Genomic DNA, 27,581 nt, shown 5'->3' with positions numbered 1-27,581 from the left:
GTGTAGCATCAAAGGACAGAGACTTTGTTGATTGCATTCCTAACTCCTTCCAGGAAGGAGAGATGGATGCATAACTCAGCCCATAACTTTGGGCTCTGGACCAGAGAGGATAAAAATCCCTGACAGGAGAAACTGAATCTTTCTTCCATGCTGTCTGGACTCTGAGGGGCAAAGATTCCTAAACATAAGCAAAGAGATCCCCATGCTGCCTGGCAAAAGTTAGCCCTGAAAGACATTTAGAATTTACAGATTACTATAACTGTCACCTTTTGAAATGTAGACTGAAACTTATTTGCTTGCTGTAAACTATAAATAATTCTCATTTATTTTTCCTAGTTAATAAATCCTTAGTTAGTTTACTCTAGAATTGGCTACCAGCATGGTCTTTGCTGTGAGATCCAAGGTCCAAGATCTGGGGTAAGTGACTGGTCTCCTGGGACTGGGAGCAACCAGAATATTTTATGATTTTTCATGTAAGTGACCATTTATCACTAAATCCAGCTTACCTGGGTGGCAAAATAGACTAGCGAGCCCAAGGGGTCTGTCTGTAACTCCATGGTAAGACTGCTATAGCGATTCAGGAGTTGACATTAATTACTGGGTTGGCGAAATCTAATGATAGAACATACCACCAGTTTAGGGTGTCTTCCCTGCTTTTTGACAGTCTGCCCTGAGCTTGGCACGCACAGTCGTGAGCCACTCCAGACAGTGCATCATGTAAAATGTGTATTAATAATTGGGTAAAGCATGAATATCTGAATCTCACAGGTCTGGATATGTTCCTTTTTGCCTCTCTGGAGCATTGAGTGAGGATTGTACAATAGAGCAAGGTAGGTATATATCACATGTTCAAAGTCCTGCAGCTGCAGAGATGTGTCTGAGTGTGGGTTTTAATGGAGGGACATGGAGGAGTTACTGAACTTTGGTCTTTCCTGACTTCTTCTATTAATTTTCTATTGCCTCTGGGTATAACCAGTTCAAATGAAGTTTATGAAACAAAATGTTAATGAGAAAAAACAAAAATGAGGGAATTCACCGTGTCAGGAGTTTGCGTATGTCAAGGCACTAGCACCATCAAGTACTTTGAGGTACTGTAGTTGGGGGCTAAAATAAGAGTGCAAAGGCCCAAGTGACTGTAATCTGAGAGGTTATTTTAAAAATCCTGCTACAATATGTAAAAAAATTGGTTTATTTTAAAATGTTCTTAAGAGAAAGGGACCAAAAACTGGTTAGATCTCCCCTCCTGGAGAATATCCTGGCATAACGGGGACCCCTGGAGGTTTAGGGGATTTCACCAAAAACATTTGTTCCAATTTAAACCCTTTCATTCCTTCAATTCACGTGTAAAATCTTATAATCTGAGAGCCCCAAGAAGTCCTCTAGCAAAACCAGGGAAGACTAGAATTGACATTACTGATACTTCTAAAGTTCTTTAAAAAAAAGACAGAAAAATATGTTAAAAAGTCAAGCCTTCTTTACAAATCATAATCAAAAAGAAAAAAAATCTTTTGCATCTCTCCTTTAAGGTTGAAGATGTAAAAGGCCAGTGCAATTTTTCCAACAAGACATATAAATTATATTCCTTCTCTACAGCCCTTGTGTATTAATTTATTTCTAATACATAAAGCAACCTGTCGCCACAAGGTGTGCATTAGTAGGCTATTGGTGTGCTCCCCCAATATGTTAAGAGGAATAAATCTGAAGGCAGAATGCATCTGAGAAGCGCCCCAGCAACCTGCTAACACATACCCCAGCATGGCGTAATAATATTAAAGTATGGCTCCTTATTTCCTTTTTGTTTAAACTCCAGCTGTGATACCACTAACCAAAGCCAACTAGCAATCAGAACATAGAATGAGGCAAGATGGGCCAATTTTTTTAGGAAAAGAACCCCACTCATTGTTGCATATGCAAATCTGACCAGACAAAACACTAGATAGGTACCTAACGAATACCTAATTTATGCATGTAATTTGTAATAACACATATAAAAATGTGCACTGACCTCAGGCCTCCCTTGTCAAAAATCAGATTCTGAAAGCCATCCTGTAATATGCTGTAATGACTATTTGTTCTTTCTGAACCTTCTGTCCTTGTTGTGCATGCACATCATGGTGAACAGAAGATTATAAGGGATTATACCAGGAACAGCCATAGACATCAGACATGTCAGTTTCTTATTTTAGTGGCTGTTTCATAGATCATGCCAATCACTACAAGCTCCCTTAATGACACCACTAGTAATAGGAGCCAAACCTCATTTCATAAGGGCTTTGTTATAATGTAAAAAGTTTCAGTAACTTTATATGAAATTCGGTGATCTAACAAATTGCTTTGCAATAAAGATGGAACATGCTGTTAAATTTGGTCTAGCTTGGGTATTCCTTACCTCCCCCCAGGCAGCAGGTGGGGGCTCCACAGGAGGGTAATATTTAGGGACATCCCATGCCACTGCAGCCATGAACCACTTGAAGTCCTTGCACTTAAGGTGCTTGCGTAGCTCCTTCTGGGCTGAGATATCACCTGTTGAGAGATGCCTGTACTCGGGCCGCCGCTGGTAAACGTACTCTGCAAACTCATCCATCCATGTCTCCGCCACACGCTTCAGGTTCTGTGTAGCAGAAAGAAAGAGTCATTAACCTGTCCATGCTTTGACTAGATGATATAATTGACACGAAGTAAAAAAACAACAACCCTGACTTGGAATCTTATCATGTTTTGGATGGTGGTGTATTAAATAAATGGTAAACCTCTTTGGAATTAAACACAGTTAGGAGCATGATTTAATTAGACGGATGGCTTCATGCAGTTTGTTTTTTTAATACTTCAGTGCAATTGCTGAATGGGGATTTAATTAACCAGATACAGTAAAAATTCAGCTAATTATTTCAACTGGAATCTCACTGTGAAGCTCCCATTTTTTTTACTTGATTGCTAATGTTGTTTTTCCATAGTTTTGATGCAGTTGAATTTTGAAATTGGAGTTTTGCTTCATATAGTAAAATATTATACACAGTCCAATTTTTGAACAATGCATCTCCTTCAGGGCCCCAAAATGTCCCCGATCTTTCAGAAGCCAGAGTGGCATATCTGCAAAAACTGGCTTAGTAACAAGTCTGCTTAGGCTCTCTAGTTACACACAGCTAACTGGGCATTATTAATATATTCAGAAGGTAGGATGAATTCTGAATACAGAACATTACATAAACTACTAATGCCTGTAACCAGTAATGCTGCATAGAAGGATGAGCTTAGGATAGTCAACAGAGCAATGAAGCCACTTTCCTTTCCTTGCATGGGTGTTTGCTCAGGTAGCTTGGAGGGGGCTGAAGATTGCTATTAGCAAATATCTCCAACGACTGGAGATGGGATACCAGGGGGGAGGGCTCTGAATTACTACAGAGAATTCTTTCCCAGGTGTCTGGCTGGTGAGTCTCATCTACATGTTCACGGTCTAACTGATCACCATATTTGGGATTGGAAGAAATTTTCTCCCAGGTCAGATTGGCAGAGACCCTGGGGTTTTTCATCTTCCTCTGCAGCATGAGGCATGGATAATTTGCAGGTTTAAAATAGAGTAAATGGTGGATTCTCTGTAACTTGAAGTCTTTGAACCATGATTTGAGGACTTCAGTAACTCAGTCAGAGATTATGGACCTATTACAGGAGTGGGTGAGGTTCATTGGCCTGCCATGTGCAGGAGGTCAGACTAGATGATCAGGAGGGTCCCTTCTGGCCTTAAAGTCTCTGAGTGAGTTGCATCCCCATAAAACAGGGGTCTCAAACTCAATTTACCTTAGGGCCAGTGCCAGTCCTCAAATCCTCCCAGCGGGCCAATAATGTCACTGAAGATGGTGTTCAGAAAAAAAACACATTTATATTGTATGTTTTATTTCAAATTTCTTAGAAATAATAAAACTGTCCTACAACTTTATACAATTCTTCGCCTGCCAGAGAGTTTTTAGTGTTTGCCAGACACCTGGCAATGCTTCAGTTCTGTCAGTTTGTTGATGTTTGACCTCAGTGACTGAGCAGTTGAAACCTTCAGGATTGCAGCAAGGGGTGCAACAGATAGTTGTTTTCGGTATTTTGACTTGTTTATATTCATTGTGGAAAAAAGTGATGCTGCCTCCATGGCTGACTCTGCCCGGCAACTAATGATGGTGTCTCTGTCCCTCTCCCACAGCCAATGGGAGCTGCAGGAGGCCATGCCTGCAGCAGACAGAGCCGGCAGCGTGGCTGCATGCGTCTCTCCGCGGGCCGAAGTGGGGAGGTTCTCGGGACGCAACAAAAGCCATCCAAGTTTAGGTTGCGTTACCTTTTTTGGATCGTTTCCACAGAGCTGGTGAGAGGATGATGTGGCCCCTCTGGACCTACCCGTACCCCAACTACTCCCTGGTCCAAGCCTGCCACTCCCCACCCCTTCATCTGCATGGATCACAACTGTGAAATCAATTGTGAATTCACCAGGGCTAGAATGCCACTGCCTATGCAACTGACTCCCCCACCTATGTGGGGCAAGGGAAAGTTGCATGTGAATGAGGCTCAGTCCAGATTTTTCTCTTGCCTGTCAAAAAGCAGGACATTCAGAGTAGAGGGTGACCCCTTCAGTGTACACAGACACTGCAGCATGCATGGGTTTGTGAGAGACCTTAGAATGCTACTTTAAATATTTGTTGAGTGGTTTGTATCTTTTTTTTTTTTGGTATTTCATAAAGCCCTCTGATCATTTTGGTGCATGACACCACTGGTTCCAGTACACTTAGATAGGCAAGGGATTAAGTATGTCCTATTACAGTTCTACAAGGGCGAAAAGAAATACTATTATGGCTACACATTATACAGACTTGCAGTCTAACTTTGCATCCTAAAATACACAATAAAAACCATGGACAAAGACTGGCAAGTTGTGGGCCAAACCACTGAGATGTTGAACACTTTCTGTGAGGTGCTGAGTGGCTTAAATACACTCCATAGGGGTGTGTCTTTTGCCTATTGAGCACCTTATTTTTCATCCTGTTCTTTCTGCATCTTAAACTTCTGTTTGCTTTTCTGACTGTCATTCCATGTTGAGCAGTAGTCTTCATTCAGCTGTTCCCTATGATACCCAGGACTTTTCCTTTGTTAGTGAGTTAGAACCCAGTAAACCAGAGGTGGACAAACTATGAGGGCCTGCAGAACCATCCTGCCCAGCCCTTGAGCTCCTGGCCCGGGAGGCTAGCCAGCCCCAGGCCCCTCCCCTGCTGCCCCCCTTTGCCCGCAGCCTCAGCTTGCCATGCTGCCAGCGCTCTGGGCGGCGGGGCCGCGAGCTCCTGCCGGGCAGCGCAGCAGCATGGCTGCCAGTCCTGCTGATCTGAGTGGCATGGTAAGGGGATGGGGAGTGGGGGGGTTGGATAAGGAGCAGGGAGCCCTGGGGTGCAGTCAGGGGACAGGAAGCGGTTGGATGGGGCAGAGGTTCGGGGGGGGGCAGTCAGGGGACGGGGAACAGGTGAGGTTGGATAGGCGTGGGAGTCCTGGGGGGCCTGTCGGAGGTGGGGGTGTGGATGGGGGCAGGGCAGTCAGGGGACACGGAGCAGGGAGGGTTGGTAGGAGGTGGGGTCCTGGGGGGGCAGTTAGGGGTGGGGAGTCCCGGGAGGGGGTGGTCAGGGGACAAGGAGCAGGGGGGGTTGGATGGGTCCAGAGTTCTGAGGGGGGAAGTCAGGGGGCGGGAAGTGGGAGGGGGCAGATAGGAGGGCGGGGGCCAGGCTGTTTGGGGAGGCACAGCCTTCCCTACCCGGCCCTCCATACAGTTTCGGAACCCCGATGTGGCCCTCAGGCCAAAAAGTTTGCCCACCTCCGCAGTAAACAGTATGAGTAGTACAAATTATTCCTTCCAATGTGCATTCTCTTGCATTTGTCAGCATTCATCATGTTGCCTATTCACCTGGCTTTGTTACATGCCTCTTAAGTTTCTCTCAGTTTTCTTTAATCTTGACTAACTGGAATAATTTTGTCTTCTGCAATTTTCATACCTTTGCCTCCTTTTTCATATAATTAATAATGTTAAACACTAGTCCTAGCACGAAACCTTGTGGTAACGTGGTGCTAACCTCCCATGATGAAAGCTGACCATTTATTCCTATATTTTGCTTAGCCAGTTTCTCAACCTATGGCTATTCAATTTTTTTTTAAACAGTTTGAGTGACAGACTTTGACAAAGACTTTTGTGAAAGTCCAAATAAATACGGCACCTGGTTCTCCTTTATCGACTGTTTTGACAGATTCAGAAAGAGGTCTTATAGATTAAGGCGGCAACAGATAATTGATACAACCAAACCCCACAAAATTAATATTATCTGTTCAGCGTTGGGTATGGACTCAGTACATTCATCTCTCCCCCTCACACATTTAACGTGCATCTTCACAGATGCCCCTTTTTCCAGAAGTTTCTCTAATTGGCTTTCATTTTCTTTCTCTGTCAAGTTAAAATCTGCACTTCCACAGCTGTCCAACACAAAACAAAAATACCATACGCACATCACATTGGGTGACATTCTGACACTAAAGGAATCTTATAGCCTTGTTTGTAAAAACAAGATCCTCAAACCGTGTAATGTTCTGTTTATAGAATGCTAGAGCTGCAAAATGCTGATATGTTCTGTAATAAGATAGAGGACAATATACATCTGAAAATCAGCAACAGAAGGTAATGTAGCCTTTCAGAATTGTCTGTGCATATTTGTGAGCCTGATTCCTATTCTGATTTGCTTTCAAGATTCATTTGAAAACCACTCTCCTGAATTTTATTAATTTAGTTTGCTTCAAGCATCTGCACAAACCTAGATATCTCCGAACTAATAAGGCTTATCTGAATACAAAGACAGCGAGATACATCACAAATGAAGTACATTCGGCTGGTGCTGTAAGATAAGTTACTGTGTGCTTTGTCTCTGTGAAGCATACACATTAAAACCTGAAGAATGGGGGCATGTGCAATTAAGGGAGTTTAAGAAATCACAACACTGAAGTCCCTGTTCTGAATGACTTATGCCCCACACAAGGTTGAATTTTGTTGCTATTTCATTGGAAACAAAACAACACAATTCTTCTGGGTAATTTACATGAAATTAGCCTTCAATAGTAAGGGAATGGGGTGTTGCCATGACAAAAGGAAATATAAATCTGATATAAGAATGACAGCTACAAAGGCAATATGGCTCTCTTTGAGGGAACATTATAACATGGAAATCTCCCAACCATGTGAGAATACTATTTGCCCTTGCCTGTGTAGACAGAGCTAAACTAGATTTTAACCACATTAATCGGAAGAGGCAAAACCATGAGTGCTAGTATTGCCTTTACAGTAGCACATCATCCCCTCATGTATTCTGTTTATCCCACGTTTTAACTGAAAACTATTTTAGACGTGTTTTAGAGTTTTAAAAGTATTATGATACTATTTTTTTTAAACGATGCCATCCGATCATTGACTTAGTACCATGAGTCCTACAGGACACCAAGGAAGAGGAAACTGGTAAATAACTGTAGCAGTGGCTTACCTCTTCAGTAGCAAATGTAGCTACTGCCTCAGTTTCCCCCTTCCTTTGTAGAGTAGTCTAGATCTCTGGCTTAACGAAATATACTCCATCCTTTCTGAAGAAACAAGTCCAGCAAAATAAAAGTCCAAAAGAAGTCCTTTAAACCTCCACTTGTTGGTGCAGGGGCTCACAAATGGTCCTTCACCAAGACAAATCGTCACCCTTCCATGCACGGACTCCCAATCAACCTTTAGTATTCGGCTTTTTCACAGCCTTTTGGTGGAGAACCATAAGCAGTGAATTTCTTAAGAGGATCACCTAATCTTTTAAGGTCTTTCTCTACCCTCCCACTGAGCCTCTGGCTTTCTAGCCCACAACACCAACCTTTCCTCAGGGTACTTTACCCAACTCTTTGATTGTTGTCTTTTATAAGACTCTTTTAAAACCCCTCCCAGGCACCTTGTCTGGAGAGACTCAACAGCTTGCCCTATTACCTTCCATTCCTACCTCTTTCTGAAATGGCAAAATCATACATCTCTGTCATCCTTCCCAGTATGCACTGCTTCCCAACCTATCATTCCCCTGCTATAACAATAAACCCCAGAATACCTTGATTTTGGACTGAACCTGAAACAGGGCCAGAGCTCGATCTTAAATGGCCAGAGACACTGATACATTTTAGAAATTTCTAAAAGTGCCTAAAGTAGTCTTGCCTTACATAATAATGTCCAACATTGAGATGCTCAAGGTACTGACTAGGCCCAAGATTTGTAGGAGTGGGCATTGGGACTCTTTAGATGACCAAGCAGGATGGCAAGCTCATCATACTCTTGAAATCTTCCTAAGACTCATGAGAACCCCTGAAGAGCCTATCTATGTAACTATTCATATCACCATCATATCTGAGGACATAACAGGAATTTTAACATTCCTTCTGACATTCCTTGGTTGGTACTTAATAACTTTTAATATATAGTTAAATCCTTTCCTCTTAAATTTTGGAATGTGTAACCGGTGGACAATTTTTGCATCTACTCAAATGTTTTCAGATATCTGTTTTAAAGATCTAGGACATAGAAAATAGGTATTAATGCTTTCTTATTACATTTTAGTTATAACATGTTTTATCTTCTAAGAGATTTCAAATGATATTAATTGAGGGGAGATTGAAAAATATATCTTTTAGTGGGGAAGAGGCACCATTGGGCTTACAATGGAAAGTAGAATGCAACGTTAACCATGGACCAGTTTTTGCTCCACAATATTTGAACCATTTCCCTTTAAAATACACAGAATCTCACAAAATACTGACTAGCTAGCTACAAAGCTTCAACTTAAGAGGGTCTAGACCTTTTATCCCTGGTCTACACTAGGACTTTAGGTTGAATTTAGCAGCGTTAAATCGATGTAAACCTGCACCCGTCCACACGATGAAGCCCTTTTTTTCGACTTAAAGGGCTCTTAAAATCGATTTCCTTACTCCACCCCTGACAAGTGGATTAGCGCTTAAATCGGCCTTGCTGGGTCGAATTTGGGGTACTGTGGACACAATTCTACGGTATTGGCCTCCGGGAGCTATCCCAGAGTGCTCCATTGTGACTGATCTGGACAGCACTCTCAACTCAGATGCACTGGCCAGGTAGACAGGAAAAGAACTGCGAACTTTTGAATCTCATTTCCTGTTTGGCCAGCGTTGCAAGCTGCAGGTGACCATGCAGAGCTCATCAGCAGAGGTGACCATGATGGAGTCCCAGAATCGCAAAAGAGCTCCAGCATGGACTGAACGGGAGGTACGGGATCTGATCGCTGTATGGGGAGAGGAATCTGTGCTATCAGAACTCCGTTCCAGTTTTCGAAATGCCAAAACCTTTGTCAAAATCTCCCAGGGCATGAAGGACAGAGGCCATAACAGGGACCCGAAGCAGTGCCGCGTGAAACTTAAGGAGCTGAGGCAAGCCTACCGGAAAACCAGAGAGGCGAACGGCCACTCCGGGTGATAGCCCCAAACATGCCGCTTCTATGATGAGCTGCATGCCATTTTAGGGGATTCAGCCACCACTACCCCAGCCGTGTTGTTTGACTCCTTCAATGGAGATGGAGGCAACACGGAAGCAGGTTTTGGGGACGAAGAAAATGATGATGAGGTTGTAGATAGCTCACAGCAAGCAAGCGGAGAAACCGGTTTTCCCGACAGCCAGGAACTGTTTCTCACCCTGGACCTGGAGCCAGTACCCCCCGAACCCACCCAAGGCTGCCTCCTGGACCTAGCAGGTGAAGAAGGGACCTCCGGTGAGTGTACCTTTTAAAATACTATACATGGTTTAAAAGCAAGCATGTTTAATGATTAATTTGCCCTGGCATTCGCGGCTCTCCTGGATGTACTCCCAAAGCCTTTGCAAAAGGTTTCTGGGGAGGGCAGCCTTATTGTGTTCTCCATGGTAGGACACTTTACCACTCCAGGCCAGTAACACGTACTCGGGAATCATTGTACAACAAAGCATTGCAGTGTATGTTTGCTGGTGTTCAAACAACATGCGTTCTTTATCTCTCTGTGTTATCCTCAGGAGAGTGAGATATCATTCATGGTCACCTGGTTGAAATAGGGTGCCTTTCTTCAGGGGACACTCAGAGGAGCCCGTTCCTGCTGGGCTGTTTGCCTGTGGCTGAACAGAAATGTTCCCCGCTGTTAGCCACGCGGTGGGGGGAGGCAAAATGCGACCTTGTAATGAAAGCACATGTGCTATGTATGTAATGTTAACAGCAAGGTTTACCCTGAAAGAGTGTAGCCACTGTTTTATAAAATGTGTCTTTTTAAATACCGCTGTCCCTTTTTTTTTTCTCCACCAGCTGCATGTGTTTCAATGATCACAGGATCTTCTCCTTCCCAGAGGCTAGTGAAGATTAGAAAGAAAAAAAAACCGCACTCGTGATGAAATGTTCTCTGAGCTCATGCTGTCCTCCCACACTGACAGAGCACAGACGAATGCGTGGAGGCAGACAATTTCAGAGTGCAGGAAAGCACAAAATGACCAGGAGGAGAGGTGGAAGGCTGAAGAGAGTAAGTGGCGGGCTGAAGAGAGTAGGTGGCGGGCTGAAGAGAGGGCTGAAGCTCAAATGTGGCGGTAGCGTGATGAGAGGAGGCAGGATTCAATGCTGAGGCTGCTGGAGGATCAAACCAGTATGCTCCAGTGTATGGTTGAGCTGCAGCAAAGGCAGCTGGAGCACAGACTGCCACTAAAGCCCCTGTGTAACCAACCGCCCTCCTCCCCAAGTTCCATAGCCTCCTCACCCAGACGCCCAAGAATGCGGTGGGGGGGCCTCCAGCCAACCAGCCACTCTACCACAGAGGATTGCCGAAGCAACAGAAGGCTGGCATTCAATAAATTTTAAAGTTGTAAACTTTTAAAGTGCTGTGTGGCATTTTCCTTCCCTCCTCCACCACCCCTCCTGGGCTACCTTGGTAGTCATCCCCCTATTTGTGTGATGAATTAATAAAGAATGCATGAATGTGAAGCAACAATGACTTTATTGCCTCTGCAAGCAGTGATCGAAGGGAGGAGGGGAGGGTGGTTAGCTTACAGGGACGTAGAGTGAACCAAGGGGCGGGGGGTTTCATCAAGGAGAAACAAACAGAACTTTCACACCGTAGCCTGTCCAGTCATGAAACTGGTTTTCAAAGCTTCTCTGATGCATACCGCGCCCTCCTGCGCTCTTCTAACCGCCCTGGTGTCTGGCTGCACGTAACCAGCAGCCAGGCGATTTGCCTCAACCTCCCACCCCGCCATAAACATCTCCCCCTTACTCTCACAGATATTGTGGAGCGCACAGCAAGCAGTAATAACAGTGGAAATATTGGTTTCGCTGAGGTCTAAGTGAGTCAGGAAACTACGCCAGCGCGCCTTTAAACGTCCAAATGCACATTCTACCACCATTCTGCACTTGTTCAGCCTGTAGTTGAACAGCTCCTGACTACTGTCCAGGCTGCCTGTGTATGGCTTCATGAGCCCTGGCATTAAGGGGTAGGCTGGGTCCCCAAGGATAACTATAGGCATTTCAACATCCCCAACGGTTATTTTCTGGTCTGGAAATAAAGTCCCTTCCTGCAGCTTTTGAAACAGACCAGAGTTCCTGAAGATGCGAGCATCATGTACCTTTCCCGGCCATCCCACGTTGATGTTGGTGAAACGTCCCTTGTGATCCACCAGAGCTTGCAGCACTATTGAAAAGTACCCCTTCGCCGTTTATGTACTCGCCGGCTTGGTGCTCCGGTGCCAAGATAGGGATATGGGTTCCGTCTATGGCCCCACCACAGTTAGGGAATCCCATTGCAGCAAAGCCATCCACTATGACCTGCACATTTCCCAGGGTCACTACCCTTGATATCAGCAGATCTTTGATTGCGTGGGCTACTTGCATCACAGCAGCCCCCACAGTAGATTTGCCCACTCCAAATTGATTCCCAACTGACCGGTAGCTGTCTGGCGTTGCAGGCTTCCACAGGGCTCTTGCCACTCGCTTCTCAACTGTGAGGGCTGCTCTCATTTTGGTATTCATGCGCTTCAGGGCAGGGGAAAGCAAGTCACAAAGTTCCATGAAAGTGCCCTTACGCATGCGAAAGTTTTGCAGCCACTGGGAATCGTCCCAGACCTGCAACTCTATGCGGTCCCACCAGTCTGTGCTTGTTTCCCGAGCCCAGAATTGGCGTTCCACAGCATGAACCTGCCCCATTAGCACCGTGATGCATGCATTGGCAGGGTCCATGCTTTGAGAGAAATCTGTGTCCATGTCCTCATCACTCACGTGACCGCGCTGACGTCGCCTCCTCGCCCAGTATCGCTCTGCCAGGTTCTGGTGCTGCATATACTGCTGGATAATGTGTGTGGTGTTTAATGTGCTCCTAATTGCCAAAGTGAGCTGAGCGGCCTCCATGCTTGCCTTGGTATGGCGTCCGCACAGAAAAAAGGCGCGGAACGATTGTCTGCCGTTGCTCTGACGGAGGGAGGGGCGACTGACGACACGGCTTACAGGGTTGGCTTACAGGGAATTAAAATCAACAAAGGAGGTGGCTTTACATCAATGAGTATTTCAGGCAGGACTTCACGGAGGGTTCCAATAAGAAATGGTGCACCTAAGTAATTGTTCTTATTGGAACAAGCAGGTTGGTCTGGCCTCTGATTGATACATGGCTAGATTTACCTCACTGCACCTTCTCTGTGAGTGACTGCAGTGTGACCTAGAGGAATGAGTCCCCTAGACGGGTGAGGGGGGGAAGCAAATGAGTACAAAACAAATCTGGTCTATTTCTTGTTTTGATCCACTCCATCTATCTTTTACATCTTTGGCTGGCAGCAGACGGTGCAGAAGGACTGCAAGCCATCCACATCTCATGGCTGCTCGGCAGAAGATGGTGCAGTTGGACTGCTAGCCATCCTCATCTCTTGCCTGCTCACCATAAGATGGTTCAATAGGACTGACTGCAGGACTAAAGAGAATGACCTGGTCAAGTCACTTCTAATGTAGTCCCAGCACCCATGTCCTCGGACGTGACGATGACGGCTACCAGTCCTACTGCACCGTCTGCTGCCACAAGGCAAGGGGTTGCTGCTGCTGTGTAGCAATGCAGTACCACGTCTGCCAGCATCCAGGAGACATAGGATGATGGTTACCTGAGCGGGCTCCATGCTTGCCGTGGTATGGCATCTGCACAGGTAACTCAAGAAAAAAGGCGTGAAACGATTGTCTGCTGCTGCTTTCACGGAGGGAGGGAGGGAACGGGGGGCCTGACGATATGTACCCAGAACCACCCGCGACAATGTTTTAGCCCCATCAGGCATTGGGATCTCAACCCAGAATTTCAATGGGTAGCGGAGACTGCGAGAACTGTGGGATAGCTACCCACAGTGCAACACTCCGGAAGTCGACGCTTGCCTCGGTACTGTGGAAGCGCTCCGCCGAGTTAATGCACTTAATGCACTTAGAGCATTTTCTGTGGGGACACACACACTCGAATATATAAAAACGATTTCTAAAAAACCGACTTCTATAAATTCGACCTAATTTTGTAGTGTAGACAGACCCTTAGTGTAAGTGTAAGGAACTTTATTCCCTGGACTCAGCTATCAGTAGGAAGCTCTTTCTGAAGTAGTCAATTACAACGTTCAAATAATACATACCAGCTTCCTCATAGTTTGACTGCTCTAAAGGAGGTTTGTTGAATCAAGTCATCTTGAGCTCATTATCCTGGTTATCTCTACACATGCTGACAATATAGCCTTAATAATTACCACACACCTTTTTGTTTAAAGGAGTAAAGTCCAATGCTGAAAAACACATTCAAGAAGCAATCAATCTTAATACGTGACTTGAATGCATGTTTGCTCTTATGAAAACTAGAGTAAGCTCCCACCATATATTAAAGAAGTAACACAATGGTTTATTTGTAAATGTTTATAAGACCCATATTAGGGTCTTATCCAAGCAAAAAATATTTGTGCCCTTCCAAAATGCATGAGCTTTGGAAAGTGGTAGATTCTGGTTCTGTGGCTAATATATTGGAAGGTAAATTGGTCACTGGCAGCTCTCAAAAAAACCCCACCAAAGCTTTTCTGCAGTGGAGAGCTTTTCAGAGCAGCCCAGCAGGAGGAGAACACACATCAGTAAGCACCCCCCTTTCAGTGCTCCACTTCTCTGGACTTTCAGACCCTGTGCTTCTCTCACCTGCAATGTTAGGCAAGCAGGAAATACTCCAACTCTAAACTGGAATAACTCACCTGCATGGCTGCTGGTGGGAAACCATGAAACTTGGTTAAATCTTTTTTTTTTTAAAGAAAAAAAGAGAGAGAGAGGAGTTAATGGTAGGAGGACTGACTAGAAAATGGGAGGGCAACAGGTATTTCCTCCTCCCACATGTTGTAGGGCTGCGTTACTTGGGAATCATTCCCAGCCAATGCACCCATTAAAAATGGGGGGTTTAGGAAGTTTCAATTTTAATATATGCTAATGTTGTAATAAAAAAGCCTTGTATTAACATGAGAAGACTCCATGGTTCTAAAACTAAACTGGATATTTTATTAAGAGAACTGTCTTAGCCATGTGCATACAAACTGACCACCTGGTGTCTTCTTCCCTCCTGCAACCTGTGCTTCTCCCTCCGTGTTCCATGCAGGTTTCTACAAGCACAGATCTGGGGTTCAGGGTGTTTGCTGACAGGGACAACATTTGCTTGTTCTATACCAAATTAAAAACTCGTTTACTATTTGTTAGACTCACAAAAAAGTTAAAGTATTTAAAACAAAAAATAAATAAATTCACATAAATCATTACATCTCCCCTAGTCCCTCTCTCCCTATTTATAGAGTCTTTTAACTGGAAACTGTGTGTGCAGTCTCTCAAATGGCATCAAATATCTTTGTCAAGAAGAAGAGTTAGTTTTGGGCGGCATGGTAGATCTCAGGTCCCCAGCTTCAGTTATTACAGTGTGATCCTGTCTCCTCCAATACCTACCTAGGGCGGAGGGAGTAAAGAATAGCAAAAGAAAGGAAAATGAAGCGTTTGTTTCTGGGTTGTAGGTCAGCTACTGGAAAAGCACAGATACAGCCCCCAGCACTATTTTCAGCATGCCAAACTGATCACAGCAAAGCATTGCTAGGTTAGATTTGACCTGGCTGGTTAAGCCAGACTCAATAAGGAAAACAAATATAGAAAGATTAAAAAAAGACATAGGAAAACAAGGTTGGGAATTGACACATCAGGTAGGGAAGTGGCAAGAATCTTAGGTTTACATCTCAGGAGTTTCTCAGGGCACAGCCCACAAAGATAATAATGTCATCTGGGTCTCTCTCCGTGTCATGTCTGGTCAGAACAACTTTCTGGATAAGGATGAAGAAAGCTTAATGGTGTGATGGTACATGCATATGTGCTTGTGTGGGATGGAGACAGTTGTGATCATGAAGCTGACCGATGTCTCCAAAAGTGTTGACAATCTCACTCCACTGAAATTGAGCAATCGAAGCAAAGTATCCAGTTGTCCCAGGCATGAACCTCATCTTGTTTTAATTACACTTTACTTTGTTGCTACAACTCTTACCTCACTAGGAGCCTTGAAAACCCTTAATCACCAGTTCTTTTAATTTAGGCAAACTCACTTAAAATAATTTTGTGACTCTGTTCTATGCTTTTTTTTTTTAACAATAATTTTACATCACATGTTCGTTAAATTAAAATTACTTTCCCCCTTTCACTTTCTTTGGACAGTTCAGGACTTCAGCACAAGGTAGAGTTCAACACAGCTACAGAGAGAGATAAATGTGCACTTTCTTACTCAATTGCTATTGTTGTTGGAATGTTTTGGGCCATTTTCGGTTCCTGGTTTTTTTTCTTTTGGGGCTGACAGATTAATCTCTCCCACCAAATGCCGTATACCTCTTCATTAAACATGTTCAGGTGAGTCCTGTGTGACATTATGATTATGGTGATTCAGGCAACTCAGCTGGGCGGAAGCAGAGACTTTATTCTTGGGAATGGAATGACTGCTTAACAGCTGGGGGCTGCATAGCACAACTGGCTGGTAAAGATTCCAGGGAAGCAAAATTTAAATGGCTCAGTCCCTAACAGGAATATTATAGTTTCCTGTTTTAGAGACAGGGATGGCATGCCAGATTGGAATGACAATATTTATGAGCAATACACAGAACCCTCCATTGTGCATGAAACTGCATGGATCTATCCTATGGATTTTTTTTCAATTGACTTTTTAGACAGTTGTTAAATTATCATAAAAATACTATTTCTGCTCCCAATTTCTCCAGCAGTTATTAGGCAGAAAATGTTTTTTCCCCTGGCTGTAAAGCAGTACAATGCTTTTATTATGTGTGCCATTCCACCTTCGTAACCCATTTCTTCTCCTTTGTGCCTACCTCACTCTCTGCACATACGCCAGCCTGATCCCCAATCCATGCACTTTGGTTTTGTCAATATTAAGCTGTTTTATCATATTTGGGTCCTGTAACCAGTTCCTGTTGCTCTAGTGGTAATCTGAACATTTTCCAGGAAGCTGGCAGTCGTAAGCAGGACCTCTTTTAAGCAGATTGCGTATCTTACTTATTACAATAGGTTTTTCTCTCATTGGCTATTTATCCTAGACCCTAGTTTTAGTTTATTGTGTCAACAAAGTGTCAATCACCATCGTACACAGGCACTCCTTCACTCAGGGATTCTCTGCAGCTCTGAAATCAGTGCCTTCGAATAGAGTTGGAAGCCACAGTGCAGAATGAGAGGTGCTGTATTTCAGATGTGAAATAAAACAGAGGCCCTGACTGTTACAGTCATTAAAAATCTCATGGCACTTTTTGCAAGAAAACAGATATTAATCCCTCTTCCATCCTAAATACTGTGGCAGTGCTGCTGCTGCAAAGTAGATGCCATGTTTCTCTCCGGAAATGTTTGCGTTTCATTCAGACAGAATTAGTGATATATATTAATTGCATTACTGGAAGAGTAAGGAGCTAGAAACTCAAGATGCTTTCTGTATGCTGGTGAAAGTCACTTTGCCATGTGGCTTTACTGCCTCTGTACACCGCTATTAATATGCTCTGTTATTTTTAGTCACCCTCAGTTGCATGCTGTAACCACATCTTGCAATGGAAGCACTATGCAGTGCATGCAGAGTTTGGATACAGACTGTTATTTACCCCTTCTATTTCCTGGGCCATGAAGCCCTATGACAGTTTAGCAACACCTCCTTAAAACAGGCAAATATTTTGATGCCCATTTTACAGAAGGGCATAATGAGCCACAATGAGGCTAAACGATTTACCACAGGTCACAGCTTGGGAGTGGCAGAGCTAGAAATACAATCCAGGAGTCCAGACTCCCAATATGTTTCTCTAGCTACTAGACAACATTGCTTTGATAATCCAGCAAGTAAATTCCAAAAAGTAGTTACTGCCATTGCAAACTAGTTATCCTTCTGGATAGAATATATTTATCAGTTTTAGTTTTTCCTTTTCAAATGATTAATAGACCATGAATAAGCAGGTAGTTTCTTTCTCCCCTTTAAAACAAAACATTTTTGTTAGCTTGAAGAAAGCATCTAAAACTACTGAGATGCTGATTGTTTTGTTTTTCTTGCATTCAAAAATTACCATGCAGATATTTATTCAAACTTCCTTCTTAAAACAATTGAGACCTTGATTGTTGAGACTTTGATTCAGCTATTAATTAATTTTGACTATGGACTTATAAATATGTCTAAATGTTATAAGAGGTACTATAATGAAAACTCAGAACTTAAGAGCGAAAACTGCATTGTGATGTTATATATAATTGTGTTACTGCAAGAGGATAATGCCCCAAATGACCTGCTCATTCCAAGCTGATGTTTCTGTCATTTATGGTGACTGCTGGATCACAATTGAAGTCTATTGCTTCTTGCTGGGCTAAAGGACTGAGTGACTGCAAAGCTACCTGTGCTGTCACCTTACACAGGAGCTGCCTCAGACTCTTTTGTGAAGACGGCTTTAAAAAAAAAATACAAAAAGAGCCATCTGTCAGCTTGCATTGAGGTCAGTGGATAATGTAACTTTATGGACGTGCTTCGTCTAACTCACTGATTCTACTTTGTCCTATAACGTGGCTGGAAACGGACAAAAATATTCAAAAGTGCTGTTTTCAGCAAACCCCAAACATTGTTCACAGCTAGAAAAAAAAGTCATCACGCCTAATGCTCTGGCTTTGGGAATCACAGCACAAGATGGTATGCCCACAGTATCTCGGTCTACAGAGCCCTTTAAAAAGCCACAGGAAAAGGCTGAGCAAGTGGTTCAGCTGGGAATCTGAACCCACCTAATCCCTGCCTCTTGAACTGAACCCAAACTCTTGCAAGTTCCAATTCAGCAACATAGTGCAATGAGGCAAATGTCGTCATGCTGTGCCTGCTGGGTCAGAGGATCACTGGACTCTGGGATCCCAAGCCCTAGAGTGCAGGGAGGAATTCAAGTTAAGGTTAGGATTCACCACATTTTCGGGTTAACATCCAAAGTTGACTTTCACTGGGTTTGCCAATCCCTAGTTCAGAAAGGCCTACAGTAGTGTAATGCTCTGGAGACGGTGCTAAAAGTCTGATTTAAAATGTTTGCAAATGAAAAAGATTGCTGTAGACATGTATTGAAATTCTAAGGTCATGGAACAGTGAGTTTTTATTGATAGAACTCTTATGTTGTTTAGGCAATCATGAAGAGAAAAATCTATTAGTATGGAGTTTACAAAACCTGTCTAATAAACTGGAATGTACCTATAACAAATTGCTGATCTTATTTTAAAATCTGTTTTACCAGATAACTGGCTAGGAGATGATGGCTTAGCTAGAATGCATAAAAATGAAGCAATGTTTCTGAATACCAAAGTAGTTAAAATAATGTAGCAAAAGAATCCAGAACTTATATATTGGGGCAGTGTCTTGTATGAGGTTTCAAGACGTCTTTTACTGAAAATTATTTCACATAAAACAATCAGACAAAAATAGTTATTAGTAGCTGTGATTTTGTGCCAAGACAGTAGGGTTTGGAATGAATGATAATCAGTTTGTGCTTCCTTAGGAAGCAGAATCACTGTTAACATCTGTACACCCGTTAATCTTGCTCTATGTGCAATTACCTGTAAATTGGGGACTGACTGTGTTTGGCAGGCAGCAACATCCTGAGGCATCTACAAAAAAGTCTTTTTCTTTAGTAGTTCTCTCTTATTTTGTTTGTCAGTCTGCTTTATAAATGTGGTATTTATTTTTCCAGTTTGTTTTGCTCACTTTTTGCGGCACTGAATGTTTTCACTGGCAAAATATTTTTTACATGGAGATTTCCTAGTTTATAGATCACATTTCAGCAAAAAAAGTATGTCTAGGCTTTGCAGGGCTTGACTGATAGCGTGAGAATGTGTGAAATCTGATCCTAAAAGAAAGAAGACAAATGACACCGTGATACATACTAGGGTGTATAGTATGATACACTAGTGATGGTTTGCAGTGCTTACTGCCCAGATGGATGGGATTTTGATAGGCCAGTATAGTAGAGACTGTGATCCTTATGCCAGTTTTTGAATGAACATAAGAATGGCTATGCTGGATCCGACCAATGGTCCTGCTAGCTCAGTATCCTGTCTTCTGTCAGTGGCCAGATGTGTCAGAGGGAATGAATGGACCAGAGCAATTATCGAGTGATCCTTCCCCTATCATCCAGTCCCAGTTTCTGGTAGTTGGAGGTTTAGGAACACCCAGAGAATGAGGTTGCATTCATGACCATCTTGGCTAATAGCCATTGTTGGACCTCTTGTCAATGAATTTATCTAATTATTTTTTGAACTCAATTATAGTTTTGGCCTTTACAACATCTCCTGGCAATGAGTTTCACAGGTTGACTGTATGTTGTGTGAAGAAGTGCTTGCTTGTGTTTGTTTAAACCTACTGCCTATTAATTTTGTTGGGTGGCCCCTGGTGTAATATGAAGGAGTAAATAACACTTCCTTATTCACTTTCTCCACACCATCATGATTTTATAGACCTCTATCATATCCCACTTAGTCATCTCTTTTCTAAAACGAAAAGTCCCAGTCTTTAATCCTAATCTTTAACCCTAATCTCTCCTCATATGGAAGCTGTTCCATACCCCTAATCATTTCTGTTGCCCTCCTCTGTGCCTTTTCCAATTCTAATATATATTTTGAGATGGGCAACCAGAACTGCATATAGATTTCGAAGTGTGGGTGCACCATGGATTTATAGAATGGCATTATGATATTTTCCGTCTTCTTATCTATCCCTTTCCTAATGGTTCCTAACATTATTAGCTTTTTTGACTGCTGTTACACATTTAGTAGATGTTTTCAGAGAACTATCCATGATGATTCCAAAATCTCTTTCTTGAATAGTAACAGCTAATTTAGACCCGATCATTTTGTATGTATAGTTGGGATTATGTTTTCCAATGTGCATTACCTTGCACTTATCAACACCGAATTTTATCTGCCATTTTGTTGCCCAGTCACCCAGTTTTATGAGATCCCTTTGTAACTCTTTGCAGTCAGCTTTGGACTTAACTATCTTGAATAATTTTGTATTGTCTGCAAACTTTACCACCTTATTGTTTACCCCCTTTTCCAGATCATTTATGAATATGTGGAACAGTGCAGGTTCTAGTACAGATTCTTGCGGGACCCCACTATTTACCTCTTTCCATTGTGAAAATTGACAGTTTATTCCTATCCTTTGTTTCCTATCTTTTAACCAGTTACTGATCCATGGGAGGACCTTCCCTCTTATCCCATGACTGCTTACTTTGCTTAAAAGCCTTTCGGTGTGGCACCTTGTCAAAGGCTTTCTGAAAGTCCAAGTACATTATATTGACTGGATCATTCTTGTCCAAATGCTTGTTGACCCCCTCAAAGAAATCTAGTAGATTGGTGAGGCATGGTTTCCATTACAAAAGCTGTGCTGACTCTTCCCCAACATACTGTGTTCATCTAGGTGTCTGATAAATCTGTTCTTTATTATAGTTTCAAACAGTTTGCCTGGTACTAAAGTTAGGCTTTACTGACCTGTAATCAGCCCTGTTCCTAGAAATTATGGTGTTCTACCAGCCAGAGCACCTGCTCCCCTCTCCCGGGGGGGTCCAGCCCCTCCGCAGGGGCTGCTCACGCTCAAGGGCTGCAGAACCACAGAGGCAGGAGCTGTAGGGGGCTGCTTTGGGAGCCCCACATGAGTTTGTTGCATTGAAAACAACTGTGGAATTGTATGTATTTCCAGGGGAAGGGTAAATAGGAGAGCTGGGGTGGGGACGACAACTAGACCAATTCACTCAGGTTATAACATCTCCAGAGAAGCCACTGGTGCACACACACTAGTTCAAACTGGACTCTCCAGAGACTGACAGACAAAGAAAGGGTTTTTTGATAAATAGTCTTGCTTTAAATTGAGTCAGGGCCTTCCTCCTGATCTAGCAAATGAACAGGACCCAAGTCCTTTGGGTAGGGTTGGAAGGACTGGGCCTACTAGAATCCATGGATTAATTCTAGTAAGTTTATTAGAAACTGTGCAGGTTCTTTTATTGTTTTTAATATGTTTTCTCTATTATGCTTTTTACCTTAAGAATAAAGTAGGCTTGCATAGGAAGTGCTGTGGGGTAACTTATAACTATTGACAATCACTCTGTTATCAGTCTCTGAAGAGAAAGGAAGCAGATGTCCTTGGGCAACCTATCAGTGAAGGCAGGGAACTGTGCACCCTGGGAATACCCCAGTTAAAAGGTTAAGGGGCACAGGTCTCCATCCAGAAAGGCAATGGCTGGGGAGTGGGAAGCTGGGAGTGGGTGACCTTGCTCAACCACTGTGGGGAAAATACAGGTGCAATTGCCCTGAACTGTGAGACCAATCTCACATGATCTTGAACTGGAGAGCAGTTTTAAATGAAGCATCTGAAGGGAAAACAAAAACACACACAAAAACACCTGCAGCATCCAGATCATCTCTGTGTGTGCCCACTTAGTTAATAACTTCATATAAGGCAGTTGATTCAGAATCAGAGCTCAGTAAGGTGGGGCTTCCCTGTTCCTTAAAAGACTATATATGATCTTGATAACTGTTTTAGTTTTGGACTGTCTCCCCAAACCTTTGTTTATCTTTTGGACTTTGATCAGCCAATGGGGATAAAGTTATGCCCATGCTGAATTGCTTTGCTGGATCAGGGACCGAATGCTCTTCCTTGATTGACAGATTATCTATTTATTTAGATTGATATGAATGCTAAAAAGGGAGTAGGCCTATCCATATGCTCTAGGTGTCCCTGACTCAAGTTAACATTACACCCTAAGAGCAGCAGTACTATTTAAGATAACCTACTACAAGTAAGCCTGGAAGCTTAATGACTCAAATTCCCCTTCAAACAAATGCCTACCAAGAGGTTCCCCTAAATATCAAGCAATGTATTAGGACCCATTAGTCGAACAGGAAGGATGGAATGTTCCCCATTAGGGCACCAGCTCTTTCCCCACAACATGCTTATCAGTTCTGAATGACGCCAGGCAATCATCCTGTGCATGGTCAGGGACTCTCTTCTGCAGGATATGGAGAATTTTAATGTAATATTTCATAGCTGCCTTATTACAAACAGAAAGGCAGAGGAGAGGACTATTTTGCCTAATGAATCCAGATTAGCCACCATGGCTGCAGGGGTTTTGTAGAAGCTAATTAACTGTTGAACTGAGCCATATGATAATATCTCAGATAGAACGGATGGCATTCCACCGCTACAATTAACGTAGAGTAGAGAGCATTCTAGCCATCCAAATATTCTACTCTGTTTTAGTGCAATAGGGAGAAAAGAAACTCATGTTCAAATCTCCTGTTTTAAGGTGTTTATCTAATGTCTCTCTGGGTTCCAATAGCAAGAGACAGGTCACTACAATGTAAAGAGGACTTCTGGAAAGTCATCTTCCTGGAAAAGCTGAGAGAATGGACAAGACGGAATTATTCTTAGTGGAGGCACAGATTTAACAGCATTTCCTACAGTATGTTCAAAGCATTTACAGTGGCTCTTGGTTTATTTGTACACTACCTTATCAACTCACTCATGTTCCATATTGCATCACATATTAGGGCTCCCACTTGCTGTGCTTACTGCCAGCACGCATGCTCTTCCAGGGCAGGGCTTTCTCTCTTACTTTAACTAGCTGAAAGGCAACTTGACTGCATGCAGTTAGCAGATAGGGTACAATTCATTTCTTGTCTCTCTTATTAGGCTTATGGTCTGCTAGGCTGTGGAATCATTATAGTGAGTGTAGTCCTGCAGCACAGATGTCAAGAGCTTCTCCTCCTTAAAGCAAGAGACTTATTTTTCATTCATACATATTTTCATCATTAAGAAAAAATATGATTCATAAGATGTTCCCTATAGTGATGGGCAAACATGCCATTTCATGTTCTAAAAATGGAAATAAAAACGAACCATCTGGTAACATTTTAAATGGAAAAGATTAAAATTAAGGATTAATAAATACTAATATTTGCCTGGAAGTCACAGCAGTGCCCTTAATTTCCCATTTTTGACATTCCTTGAACAAGCCCCTCATTTCTCTCAAGAAATGTATAGTTTTCATAGGTCCATTTCCTCTAAAGAAGGAAAACCTCATGGATATAGAGATGTTTAATCTCTTCGAAAGAGTATTGTGATCTCATGGTTCCCTACTCTCTCATGGTAACAAGGTGGTCATAGTCCTCACAGAGGTTATAACCAATCATTTAAATCACTGCTGATCAATTCTTTTGTTCCAAAGAATATTCCTTTCACAAGATGTAGGCTGCTGGATTAATTTGCTGACTGATCAAAATCCTGCCTAAAAATCAACCATCAAATTCCCAGTGACTTGTCAGATTTTGCTTATAAAACCATGACTGACAATCACAGTGAGTGTGTAAAAGGCAATCCTGTGCTTCAGGTAATTCATATATTCTTTTGCATGAATGTGAAAGTAATATGCCTCTGTTCTGAAGCCTCTAACTTTATTTTTTACTGAGCACTGTTTTGTTCTTGGAAGCCTTGCCTTTAGAAGGGCGCGATTACAAAAGTAATAGCACATTATATGCTAGTCAGAGAAATGGAGAATTGGATTGTTTTATTCTAAATAAAGAAATTGACCCATAAGGAGTGAAGTGACTGACAACTTAAAGACCACTTTAAAGATGGAAAATTTCAACTAGCAGCTACTCACTCGTGCCAGGCTGGTTCCAGATGGAACTTTATAAGGGACGTACTTCCTGTAAATGTGTCCAACTCTAGAACATGGAACATCAAACATGCCACCTCCACACATCCAAACCTGAAAAGGAAACAAACAGTGACAACTGAATACCAGCAGGGAAGATAAAATCCAGAAATCATTCTGCAATGATCCCTCTTAGTGACAGTCCTATTTCATTCTGAATAGCTAGGAATGAAAGATGAAGGAAAATCCATGTTTTGATACTCCCTACAAAAAGAGATCACATTAAAAAAGAACAATACAAACTATACTATAAAGAATAGTAGCTACTGTATCTACCAACAATGCTTTTTACAATATAAACAAGATGTCTTTATCCAAGAATTTCCAAATTCTTAATACTCCTAATTAAATTAACTAATTACGTTTTTAATTCCAAAAAGGCCAAATTTTCAAAAGTGGTCTCATATTGGCAATATGCAGTTAAACGTACCTATCAGGTGATAATTTAGAAGTTAAACTCAGGACCCTTGGCCTACAATCTATAGTATATAATCAGTACAAGGCTTGGTTCTTTACTAGGATGTACTTTTCTAAAGAAAAACTGAAACAGAAGTATCAAAATAGATTATCTACCCAAATTCATATATATACAGAAAGTGGCATAAGTCACTTGTGTGTCATCTTTAGTGCAAGCTTCTGATATGGAAAGAAAGTGCGCCAACTGGAATATTCATTTTCAATGTTTAAGGGCCTGATTTACAAAAGTGCTGAGCAACCACAAGTCTAGTTGAAGTTAGTGGAAGCTGTAAGTGCACAGCATCTCTGAAAATCAGGCCACAGATGCGTGTGCTACAGGATGATGAGCGATGAGCAATTTCACTCTTCACAAGGGCTTCAATATTGCTTGTTTTTAACAGATGTTTCTGTCAGAGGGGGAGACTGAAATCATGCAATAGTCACAGTGGAAACCAGCCCAGCAACTCTGATAGACATGACCTTATATACTTCGGTGACATGAGAACTGGTGTACTTCAGTTTGTCAGCTAAGCAGACTACTAATATGGTAGGTTGGCAAAATGGATCAACATACTTGTAGGATAAACATACCGATTTTAAAGAGCGTATTTTGACTTTCTACTAACAAGTCAGTGGGAGCATCAGAGATGACAGTAGATAGGATAGCAAAACATATAAATAGGTTTTAAAACTAACCACACTCTAAGGGTTCAAAATGCACTTGTAGACCTAGTGCTGGGGCTACCACATCATGCAGCAGCCAGCTGAATATGTCAAGTAGTAAAATCACTTTGCTTTTCATAACCCTGGCAAAACAACTTTCTTAGCTCCCTGAGTCTGCAAATTGTTCTGTAAGCAGAACACCCACGATTCCGCACTAGTTCTGTACAGAGCACTTGCAGTCTCAGCTTTTTCAGCCTCCAACCTGTGAGATCATCAGCAAGCAAACCACCCCCATGTGCAGAAAGAGAAGGAGGAAACCATTAGCAACAGAAAAGCAGAGTCTTACAGACAGAGAACTGCAGCCACAGCGTAATGCTGATTTATTCAGTTCTTGGAGGTTTGAAGAGCAAAAGATTTGTGATTAAGACTCTTTTGTTATCTAGGTTAGTTAGAAAAACTGTTTTTGTATAGTGCAAAATTTCCATTAACCCCCACCTCCTCCCCCACATTTTCATGGTACAGTAACTCCCCACTTAATGTCCTCTCGCTTAACGTTGTTTCGATATTATGTCCCTGCTCCATTACTGAACATGCTCGTTTAAAGCTGTGCAATGCTCCCCTATAATGTCATTTGGCTACCTGTTTTGTCCACGACTGGCAGCCCCCCCCTTCCCCCCGTGCCTCCTGCCTGCCGGCGGACCCCATGGATCAGCGCCTTCCGCCTGCTCCCCCCGCCTCCTGCCCGTGGCAATCAGCTGGTTTGCGGCGTTCAGAAGGGAGAGGGGATGGGGGAGGAATTAGGACGCGGCATGCGGAGAAAAGTGGGAGGAGGTGGAGTGGAGGCGGGTTGGAGAAGAGGCGGGTTAAGGGTGGGGGCTTAGAGGAAGGGGTGGAGGGGCGGGCCGAGGGTTGAGCTCCCCGGCAAAGTCGATGCCTGTGCTTGCACAGTATACCTGTATTAAATTGCTTGTTTAAAATTGTTTAAAATGTATATAATGCCTTTTGTCTGGCAAAAAAAAATTTCCCTGAAACCTAACCCCCCCCATTTACAGTAATTCTTATGGGGAAATTGGATTCGCTTAATATCGTTTCGCTTAAAGTCACATTTTTCAGTAACATAACTACAACATTAAGTGAGGAGTTACTGTAGATTATTTTGGGGGAAATAGTCAAACTTTGGGAAAAGTTCTAGAGTAGAAGAACTTGACCTTTTAAGAGTTCTCCTATTCCCTAAATGTTACTCTGCAGCATCTGCATTCTGTAATCAACTAGGAAAGCATATAACGACACCTAGCTTCATTGAGAAATCAAGCAAGGTCACTATGACAGTATGTTCTCTATTGACACTGTGTGGAAGCTGCAATAGTATACTTCATAAACATCTGGAGGGATCGCTCTGGAGACAATGAAGAACTCAGTAAGGAGGCATGAAAGATAAGACATAATATAATTAATATCAAAGTAAAAAAAAAAAAAAGACATGATGCTATATCTCCCAGAATCTTGTCAGAGCTTCCATGTTGCAAGGTTCAGTCTCTGCATATGCATATCCACACGCAAAGGGCCCAGCTTCTGCATTCAGTGTGTTCTGTACACGTGAGGCAGAGAGAAAAATGTGCTTGTGGTCTAAGGAAAGGTAGAACACAATACATAGACAACAGCGGTGAGATGCTGGTCCTACTGATCTCAATGGGAATTTTGTCATTATTTCAGTAGAGCCAGGAATTTACCCCAGAGCTGTTATGCTCTCACTGAAAAAACAACGTGGGATGCGTGGAAACCAGATAATTAACGATGGGAATATGTAGCATACACCATCAGAAAAGGTAGCATAGTTAAGACTGTTGTTATGCCTTTTGGCTATTCTAAATATTCCTCCCAGAGAGCAGATTGCAAAAGTGCTCAGAGGAAGTCTAAGTAAAACTTTCCCAACCCTACAGTGAACACAACAGCATGCATTCAAATTCATACAAGACCAAAAGGTACAACAAATTAGTGCTGGCAGACGAATGAGACAAATAGAGAACCCAGCAATAGCGCATGCTGATCATCTCAGCATCATCGTCACCTTAAGTCAGGACAGTAACAGGAAAAGTGAAGGTCTATGTAGACATGTAGAGCCAAGGTCTAGGATAATGGT

General features: G+C 42.6%; 1 protein-coding gene and 1 long non-coding RNA gene across 6 annotated transcripts in view; one reads left to right on the top strand and one right to left on the bottom strand.

The window, feature by feature from the left end:
• GALNTL6 (polypeptide N-acetylgalactosaminyltransferase like 6) overlaps positions 1-27,581 on the bottom strand; it is a 901,649-nt gene that overhangs the window by 42,430 nt on the left and 831,638 nt on the right. For all 4 annotated transcript variants that reach the window (XM_043545990.1, XM_043545991.1, XM_043545989.1 and 1 more), the window contains 2 exons: positions 24,269-24,376; positions 2,390-2,611 (listed from right to left, as the gene is read on the bottom strand). In XM_043545990.1, the coding sequence (XP_043401925.1) occupies positions 2,390-2,611; positions 24,269-24,376 (330 nt within the window). The remainder of the gene's footprint in view (positions 1-2,389; positions 2,612-24,268; positions 24,377-27,581) is intronic.
• LOC122465705 overlaps positions 1-27,581 on the top strand; it is a 167,727-nt gene that overhangs the window by 103,936 nt on the left and 36,210 nt on the right. The gene's annotated exons all lie outside the window — the stretch shown is intronic.

The sequence above is a fragment of the Chelonia mydas genome, chromosome 4 (assembly GCF_015237465.2).
Source record: "Chelonia mydas isolate rCheMyd1 chromosome 4, rCheMyd1.pri.v2, whole genome shotgun sequence".
NCBI classification, from domain to species: domain Eukaryota; kingdom Metazoa; phylum Chordata; order Testudines; family Cheloniidae; genus Chelonia; species Chelonia mydas.
The sequence above is the reverse complement of the archived record's forward strand: the minus strand, read 5'-3'. Positions and strand labels throughout refer to the sequence as shown.